Source organism: Capricornis sumatraensis, chromosome 16 (assembly GCF_032405125.1).
Source record: "Capricornis sumatraensis isolate serow.1 chromosome 16, serow.2, whole genome shotgun sequence".
NCBI classification, from domain to species: Eukaryota; Metazoa; Chordata; class Mammalia; order Artiodactyla; family Bovidae; genus Capricornis; species Capricornis sumatraensis.
The window spans coordinates 48,889,871-48,900,056 of NC_091084.1; the positions used below are offsets into that span (position 1 = coordinate 48,889,871).

Consider the following 10,186-nt stretch of genomic DNA (forward strand, 5'->3'; position numbering starts at 1 on the left):
TGTGAAATGATTGGGGAATAACCCAAGGAAGAATGTAATCAATGTTGGAGTCATCAGGGACCATTTATTCTGTAACCTGGAAGTCAGTGGAATTTGGAGAAGTGGAATGTCTCCAAATTGAGGAATTTTCCAGGTGTTAGGATTTGGGGCAGTTTCAGATGGAGGTTGGTTATATAAGACTTATGTGAGGTCTGTGCTAATTAGATCAATCACTAGCATTCAGAATTTGGGAATAAGAACATGATGGGAAGGAGTTTCACTTACAACAGTTCCTGGGCATCTACTTGAATCTGTGATTTGCTTAACTTATGTGAATTGCTCCAGGTTACAGATATAGTAGGAAGTGTAATTCTGGAAACTGGTTTCTGCTCTTTTTTGTTCAGTGCATTTCCCACTGGACCAAGCTGACTTGCCTCTTCCATGTTTAAAGATCTTGCAGAAACATCGACATAATTGAAAATTACTTTTGACTATTTTCTTAGGATAATGGGGGAAGACTGATGGTGATGGTGGAGTTAGTGAGACCACATATTCTGAGCTCCTAACCTTCTCATTGAATTTAACCTGCTTGCCTTTCTTTGCAGGGGCACTTCACACTTCTAAGTGAGATGACCACCATGAATTTTTCCAATAATTCTCATCTCTTCTCACATACTTTCTTCTTAGCTGACATCCCAGGACTGACTGCTGTTCACATTTGGATCTCACTTCCCTTTTGCTTCATGTTCTTCCTGGCAGTGACAGGGAATGGTGTCCTGCTTTTTTTCATCCAGACAGAATGCAGTCTTCACCAGCCCATGTTTTTATTTCTTGCCATGCTCTCCTTTGTTGACCTGGTTCTCTCTCTCTCCACTCTGCCCAAGACACTGGCCATTTTCTGGTTTGGTGCTATAGCCATCAGCTCCTACTCCTGTCTTTTCCAGGTGTTCTTCATCCATGCCTTCTCTGCCATGGAATTGGGAGGGCTGGTGGCCACGGCCCTGGACCTCTTTGTGGCCATCTATAACCCACTCTGTTACGTAACCATTCTTACCCCGGTAGTTGTTGCCAAGACTGGAGGCCTGGTGGTGCTTTGAGGTGTGGGTTTGACCACCTCCTTTCCAAGCCTGGCCCCTCGGCTGTCCTACTGTGGCTCCCACACAATTGCCTACACCTACTGTGAGCATATGGCAGTGGTGAAACTGGCCTGTGGGGCCCCCACCATGGATAACCTCTATGCCTTTGCTGTGGCGATTTCTCTTGGTGCTGGGGATGTGGCCTTTATTGCCTACTCTTATGGCAGATTGTGAGGACCTTGATTCATTTGCCTTCATCTGAGGCACATGCTAAAGCAGACAGCACACGTACAGCTCACGTCTGTGTCATTCTCTTTTTCTACGGACCAGGCTTTCTTCCTGTAATCATGCAGCGCTTCGGCCAACCCACAGCCTCTGCTGCGAAAGTCATCCTTGCCAATCTCTAATTGCTATTTCCCCCTGCACTGGACCCCATTGTCTATGGAGTCAAGACCAAGCCGATCTGGGAGCACCTGTGTAAAATTCTAAGTCTCAACCATATTGATCCCACCTGAGTGTAGTTCTCATTAGTTGGACCTCGGGGGCCAAGGTGACCCTCCCCTGTGGGATGGGAGCCCCATAAGACCATGCTACTTACCTGGTGGGGACAAAGAAGAGAGAGCAAATGATGTTACCCTGAGTGTTTAGAAGTTGGGAAATCTCTTCTGAGACCTATGGTGTTTAGATATTTGGATGAAAATCGAGAAGGGCTGGGGAGTATCAGTTGATCAATCAGCAAGTACTTCTTTGAATACCTTTTCCCCTAAAAGTTTGTTATTTACTTGTCTTGACAAAATAAATGCACCAGGTAATTAAGAAATAATTAGACTTTAATAGACCTGGATCAAGTGACTCAGGAGTTCATATGAAAACATGGGCCACCTCCCACCACCATGACGCTGACACATAGCCTGTCTGTGGAAGCAGTAAGGCTCCCTCTATCAGAAAAACTTTGGCATCACAGAAACTGGGGTGGCAAATTCTGGAGATACTTTAAGTCTTAAGATTATGAGAGAAACTCTGTAAAATATTCATGTTCCATCTGACTCCAAAGTTGCCATAACATTTAAAATCTTTATTCTTTGTATTTTTCTAGCCTGTTTTTGAGATGGCTGACCCTCTGTGGCTCTTATAGTATTATGTATTTCTAACTTCTCAGGTTAATACTAATTCTTTATTTCCTTATTTTTAGTCCCTGGTACAAAGACCTGAGTTAAAGTTTATTGCACACAATGATTATTGTTCTAATTCTTGCTCTGTTTGTTTATTTTCTGTCTTCATTTCTAACTCTCTTGCCCATTGTCTTCTAGTTTCTACCACTGGTTCTCACTGTAATGTTTCTTGTATGCTGTTAAGTATTTACATACTCTTGCAATATATGTAGTGTTGAGTGAGTGTTATATATTTGTAATAACATGTTACCTTCTTTAGTTCTTCACGAGTCCAGCTTCCTCCATTTATGTATTGTCAGGGCTCTTCCTAATGGAAATGCATCATCCTGTCCTTTTCCTTGACATTTCTACTCATCTTGAATTTCAAGTCAAACCTCACCTTCTTGAGGAAGATTTTTTTGAACTAGATAAGGTCACCTGTTTTTTGAACCCAGAGCTTTGTGTGTATTTCTCTCATTATCCATCACAATATACATACTGATTGAATGAATGATCTCTGTCCCCCATCTTTAGTAAATTGTAAGTTAGATGTGTTGTTTTCTTATCATAGTACCTGGTATATAATAGGCTCTCAATAAATGCTTGTTCAATAAATACATCTCATTCTTTTCATGGACTGTGTCATCACTAGCATATTTCCTCATCAGTCACATTGCGTTTTTCCATAAATAAATACATAAATCTTCATAAGTGTAACTGTAGGTACTAATACATTTTTATAGGAGAAATTAAATAAAATTTCACAAAAATGTCATTGCTATTGCAATCACTATATATAGTACTGTCTTCACTACCATTGTCATGACTAAGGGCACATTAACTGAGTCTTTTCAGGTGTTATAAGTTCAACTGGTGGTATTTTGGATACTATGTAAACATATTAGAGGACATATTTATAACAGAGACTCTGATGTGCAGAAGCAAGGAACAAAGAGAAAATTAGCATTTGTTTTTCTTTTCTTTATTTGCTCTCCTTTTCTTCATTATTTTCTTCTTGACCCTGAGTATTTACCAGGCTGTCAGTGTGATGATGAAATGAACTTGAAAATATAGAAATTATGATAAAATGTGACAGTGCTATGGTAAAGATTGGTTCTAAGTTATAGAGTATTAATTCTCAATGGGAGGCCATGGGAAGAGATGGGACATGGGTTAGATTGGGTTTAGACTGATGCTATAAATGACCAGAATTTAGAGACTATGAGCCTGAATTGTTGGGTGGGTAAGTGGACCAGGATTAAATTTATGGTCCCTATGGGGAGTCTGCCTCAGTCCTTCTCTGAAGTGGCTTCTGTTCTATGCACACTGTATGATCCCATATTTTTCTCTATTAAAAATTAATCTTCAATATTATTAGTAAGAAGAAAGCTTTTCAAAGAAAGGGCAAAAAGAGGGGACCCCGTTTCTCTTTTCCCTGCTCCACTGATAGGAGTGGAAGAAAGATCGGCAGAAGAGAGGGAGCAGCCAAAGCTGCTCCATCAAAGCTCCATCAGAGCTCAAAGCTCTTACTGATGGTAATTATCACTCAAACCTCCATCCACCTAAGGTATCTCCCTCTAGAGCCCTGTGGCTTCTCCCTCTTTGTATTGATATTAGTGTAAAACTTTGATAATATGAGAATCTCTTGTTGTTTTCCTCTTATTCTGTGGTACCCTGAAGCTTAGAGAATAAAACTGCATTATACATAAACTCTGTCATTTAATGTCTACTAAATGTGTATGAAGATGGTACTCTCATAGTTCTCATATTTTTCTAATGAAAATGTTACACTTCCTACTAAGTGGGGAACAGCCATTTTCTCATGCTTCTTTTACCTCTGGTTTGGAAGTGAGTTTACCGTTCTTGTTCCCAAATGCAATGTTCAGTTCTTTCTTTTTTTTTTTTTGTAAAAACAGACTAGCAAACAAACAAGCACAGACTGCTGCTTTCGAGGTTCATGTCATTCATGGATATCATCCTCTACCTCTTGCTGTTACTAATATCTCTTCTTTCATCAAATGATGATTTAATCAATATCTTCTTTATTATTTGGCTACCCATAGTCCTGGAGGGAGACTTCAGGGTGAATGACCCATTGAACACTCTAGGTTTTCTTATTCTTCGTTTCTTTATTACCAAAAGTCCTATTTCATTTACCGATTCCCATGACATGTACTTATACTTGAACCTCGTTAAAGATTGCTATGCTTGTTTCCAACAGATGTCCCATCATCTATGCATCATTCCTTCCTATCCACACTCTTAGTATGAGACTTAATAATGAGATTCTGATTGTGTTTCAACCTTCTGCTTAAAATCTTCATAACTTTCTGCTGCCCTTTAAAATGACCCAAAATGTGCATGTTACAGTCTTACTTACAGGCCAGGCTAAATTCCTGAGAACTACATTCCCCAATGTCATGATTTCTTCAGGTCTTTGACAATACCAAGCTCCCTTCTCTCTTGCCTCAGGAATTTTGTATCCTCAGCTTACTCTCACCCCTCTCTTCACTTTTAACCCATTCTTTTGGTCATGAACTTGAATTTAGGATGGCTTCCCTGAACTCTCCAGGTGGAGAATGTTCTCATAAAACACTTTAGTTTTGACTTATAACACTTATAACTTCTATTAGTTATTCTTATGATCATGTATTTAAAAGTATCATTCCATGATCTGTGATCACAAGGACCATTTTATCATGTCAGCTGTTGGTGGCTGTTTTTTTGTCCAACATCTATTAAAGTACTTAGATTTGGTAGATATTTAATATCTATTGAATAAATGAATAACTGAGACTTCCTGCTAGCTATAAGTGAAATGTTTGTAGACTGGAAGAATGAAAAGACTGCACTAGAAACTTTATCCCAAAGATGAACATGGTCCCTGGGGTGGACTGGTAGCTGCTTTATCTGAGATGGGACCAAGGGAAGAGTTTACCTGGTGATGGAAAGATACGATAAAGAAGATCTTAGCCTACCTCATTGGAAACTTCCTGGGATGAGTTGTCTGAGATGTGTATTTATCCTATACTTGCTATAGTATTGAAGTTGATGTTTGTATGCTTGCCACAATTTCCCAAACAGAAGCAGAGTGCTCAATTCACCTGAGACAGGTGGCATTCATCTTACGTTAGGTTCCCTAGAACAAACCTAATGCAGAGATTTATATGTAGGTGGCTTATTTTGAAGTATACTTGGAAATAACACCGGTCAAGAGTGAAGGAAGCAGGATGAGGCAGAGAAAGAAGTTAAACTGTGATCCAGTTATCCCAGATGCTGATGTTGATTCCATAGGGATGCTCTTGAGCTGGGATGGTACTTCAATGTTGTTTCATATAGGAGAAAATATGTCAGGATGTTGTATTTGTACATAGACCAGTCATTGAGCAAGATCTACACTCAGGAAAGAGAAGCAATTTTGTGTGAATCAGCTCTTTGTCCAAAGGAATGGCTCAATTATGGTAACTTTTAGCACACAACATTCACGATAGATGGAAGATGGAACATACTGAAGTACAAAATCCACTAAAGTATTTATTGGGTCTGAGTTTGACCTGTGAATATGAGAAGTCTGAGCTTACACAGCAATGTGGGGTTTCCTAGCTTCCTGAACATGAAATTTCTTATCACAGTAATCAGGATGTACAGGCTTAGAAATGATGACCAACACTGGACCAACATTAGCCATCTGGTCAGGGGTAGGTACCACTCCTTGCTTACCCAATCAGCTATCCTGGGACAGCAGACGTAGCTCTGTGTGCCTCTAACCAATCGGGAGGTTATCTTTGGCTCTATTCAGATGGGTTTGGGTGGCCTCTGGGACCTGCCAATTGGTAATAACATCTTCCCTGCTCAGTACCTGTTCACAGTCACCAGGACTGCTATGGAGAAGTATCATAATAGGCTTTGCCTTTGAGGTAAGATTACAGAACCAGCTATGAGTTTGTGTATAATTTATAGTAAACCGATATACATCATTTAATTAATATTTATAAACACTTGTAAGACATAATATTTGCTGTACCATCAGATGAGGCATCATAGACAGAGAGTTTAAGTATCATATCAAGATTTCATTTAGAATGCGAATGGTGCAGAATTAAACTTTTAATCTGTCTTCCTGCACAGCTTGTGTTAGCCTGTTGCATCATGAAGTCTCTGCCAGCTAGCTGATAATTATAAATTTCAATAAGACATGGTCCTTTACTTGATATAAATCATTAAGACACTGAAAGAATTTCTATGATATAGATAAAACAGAAAATTGTGGATGAACAAAGAAGGATAATAAAATAAAATGCCCATAACTCAATCAGTGGTTCAAACGTAGTCAGTGAATTCTTTTTAAGAGGCAGAAGACAGTGGACTCTGAAGTTTGAAGAAACAGCAATTCAGATAAAGAGGAGGACCAAGAATACTTAAAAAGGCCCATGTAAAATAGGATGGTATACTCATATAATTCCAAAAACAAGTAAACTATACATGTGGGAATATTTTAAGTACAAGTCAAAGTGATACGAAAAGATAGACTTTGAAAACCTTGTATACCAGTCATAAATGTAGGTTTTATTTCACAGATTAAATGAACTAAAAAAACTTAACTGTAGGAGTGACATGATGACATCTGCATTTTAGATGCATTTAAGAACCCTTTGGCTTGAGCATAGAGAGTGGATTGAAAGGATAAGTGACAAAAGCAGAGAGATTTAAGGAAACAATCCAGTTTGGAGGAGTAGGGAGTATGACCTAAACACTGACACTGGGGGTTGAGAAAAAGAAGTGGATATAAGAAGGGTTAAAAATCCAGTCAACAGATACTGTGATTATGTAAAAAGGATGAGAGAGAGAATTGTGCATGCTCAGGGGCTCGCACTGAGTAATGTCAGAATCTCTCTGTAGCCCACCAGGCTCTTCTGTCCAAGGGACTTTGCAGGCAATAGAGACATAATAAGCAAGGGTAATTTCAAGTTCGCATATTGGGTTGGAAAGGTTGAAAGTGATGTAATTCACAAAAACATGGCAAAAGTGAAGTGGAGCAGATTTAGGAAGGATAGGTAAGTTACTTCAGTCTTGAATATGTTGAGCATGTGGTACAGATATTTAGGAAGCAAGTGGAAAAGTGGATTTGTGTTTCAGAAAGATATTTGACATAAAAAAGGCTGTTTGGAAGTATATAAATTAAAGTGTATAAATACTTAAACTCATGTGAGCTCAATCAGGGATAAAGCACAGAATATGGAAGAGAGGAAAGAGTGAACCCTTGGAATCAGCAACATATAACTAACAGGTAAATGTAGAAAGCGGTGGACTGGGGATATAAGAGAAACACTGGTGGAGGGCTAAGTCATGGAATCTGAGGAATACTAATTTAAAAAATAGCAGACTGATTTATAGTGTTGATCAATGCCAAGGGGCAAAAAAAGAATTCTTCTGTGTAGACACTGTCAGACTAGAAGTAATTGAATGTTTGAGTTTCAACATATCTCTAAAAGCAGCCTATGCTTACCCTTATCCCTTAATGAAACTAGTCTCTCTTAATTAAGATATGTGGATATCTTGCCTTTGCTAAATTATCTGAAGAAAAAGAGATTTTCCTCCTAGTATCTGATTTTATTCTCTTGTGTTACAGTTTAAACTTCTTTCTTCATCTCATGAAGATGGTAGCCAGATCTGGACAATGTGATAATCCATAAAGAATGAAGAAATCATGATTTTGGTGTTTTTGCCTCTTCCCTCTCCAAGCCATTGATGAAAACCCTGAATAATTCCAGCTGGAGGCCGATGCAGCCATCCTTCTTCCTGATCGGCATCCCAGGTTTAGAGGAAAGCCAGCACTGGATAGCACTGCCGCTGTGTGTCCTTTACCTCCTTGCCCTGCTGGGCAATGTCACCATCCTCTTCACCATCTGGACTGACCCATCCTTGCAGCAGCCTATGTACCTCTTTCTGGCCATGCTCTCTGGCATTGACCTGGTCCTGGCCTCCTCCACTGCACCCAAAACCCTTGCGGTGCTCCTGGTTCACGCCCATGAGATCGGGTACACCGCCTGTCTGGTCCAGATGTTCTTCATCCACGTCTTCTCTTCCATGGAGTCGGGGGTACTTGTGGCCATGGCTCTGGATCGCTATGTAGCCATCTGTCACCCTCTGCACCATTCTACCATCCTGCATCCCAGGGTCATAGGGCGCGTCGGGATGGCGGTGCTGGTGCGGGGGATGCTCCTCCTCCTGCCCTTCCCCATCTTGTTGAGGAGACTTGTCTTCTGCCAGGCCACCGTCATAGGCCATGCCTACTGTGAGCACATGGCCGTGGTAAAACTCGCCTGCTCAGAGAGCACAGTGAACCGAGCCTATGGGCTGGCAGTGGCGCTGCTTGTGGTTGGTCTAGATGTCCTGGCCATTGGGGTTTCCTATGCCCTCATCCTGCGGGCAGTGCTGAAGGTACCAGGGGGTGAGGCCCGACTTAAGGCCTTTAGCACATGCGGATCTCACATTTGTGTCATCCTGGTCTTCTACGTGCCTGGAATGTTCTCCTTCCTCACTCACCGCTTTGGCCAGCAGGTGCCCCATCACGTCCATGTTCTTCTGGCCACACTCTACCTCCTGGTGCCACCTGCACTCAATCCTCTGGTCTATGGGTTGAAGACTCAGCAGATCTGCCAGCGAGTACTCAGGGTGTTTGACATAAAAGGACAGAGCTGAACACATCCCAATCATTTTCTTCAGAGGTTCTTTCCAGCCATGCTGCCGGGAGCCCATGGTTGGTGTTGGCCAAATGGATAGAGTCCACTGCTATTGTGAGAAGTCCTTCTGGTTGTAACAGTCTCATGGCAAAGAACATCATGAATACTTGGCTCCACAGCTGATTGGGATGTGCCTAGAGAGCCTGATTTTGAATATTTCCTCCGTTCTTTATTTCCTAATCCAAACATTTCTCTATTCCTGGTGATGGAGAGGTTCCGGGTTAGGAGACACACACGATGGCTCTGGATATGCCATTTTCTCTGTCTAATGATTGACTGTGCAACATCTCCTAGAGTGTGTATGGAAAGTTCCAATGTTTGTCTGGTTTTAGTTCTGAGTGTCATCAAAATTTGTAAGTGCTATGAGCTTCAGGTCACTAGGCTCCTGTGTAGTAAGAACATTTCTCAAATCATTTGAGACAGTCACAATGTGAGAAAATACCTTTTCTTGAAATAATATGGGTGTTATTTATTTAAAACAAACTTATGTGGGGCAGATACTGTGATAGGGAATAATGTGATATCCCTGTATTTAATGAAGAACCACATGTGAATAGTGATTTTCTTTTTAAAAAGATCTGTTGTATTTCAGATTTATTACATTTTAATTTACCTATATTTTTCTTTGGATAAAGAAGGAAGAAGATAAAGCATTGAATTTGTGTATTTGATAAGTATTAATTTAACCAAGAAAAAGTAACCATGTAATTATTTGTATCTCACAACTATAACATATGCTAGAATATGATGTTGATAAACATAGGTTTATTAGTAAATTTAGAAGCAGTTATGCCGCTTAAACTGAGTTACTCTTTCTGAAATGTGGATATGGAGTGATTTCAATGAGGCCTCCCTCCATCTCTGCTAACAGGAACTGGGTAAAAAGTTAAAAGAGGATTGTCATAATTGATTTGTTGCCTGTTTGTAGGATATTGCCTTAATATTGATCTTAACTATTTTGAGTCCTTAAAAAAGTTACAATGTTTTTTAGTTCTGGAAGAAATCAAGTCACTGGTACCTAGAAGGAAGATGCTCAAGTGATCAGAGTATCCTATCTTGAGATTCCATCATGGTAGAAGTGGTAGGGTAGATGGTTAGTGTTTCCAATTTCTCCTTTCTTTGTAAATTTTACTTCTAATAAGTAGTTTTCTATTATAAAGCTGAGTATGAAGTCATTAATTTGGTTGTCACACGTGGGTGAGTAAAGGAGGATAGGTCTGAGTTCTTATTGCAGGAG

The 10,186-nt window shown here is 40.1% G+C and overlaps 1 protein-coding gene and 1 pseudogene across 1 annotated transcript; both read left to right on the forward strand.

Annotated features, from left to right (window-relative positions):
- The first annotated feature begins 617 nt into the window (after positions 1–617).
- Positions 618–1,570, forward strand: LOC138092135 (olfactory receptor 52K1-like; annotated as a pseudogene).
- A 6,375-nt stretch (positions 1,571–7,945) lies between these two features.
- LOC138092136 (olfactory receptor 52L1-like) lies at positions 7,946–8,908 on the forward strand. Its single transcript, XM_068987997.1, has one exon. The coding sequence runs from the start codon at positions 7,955–7,957 to the stop codon at positions 8,906–8,908; it is 954 nt and encodes a 317-aa protein (XP_068844098.1). The 5' UTR covers positions 7,946–7,954.
- Positions 8,909–10,186: the final 1,278 nt, after the last annotated feature.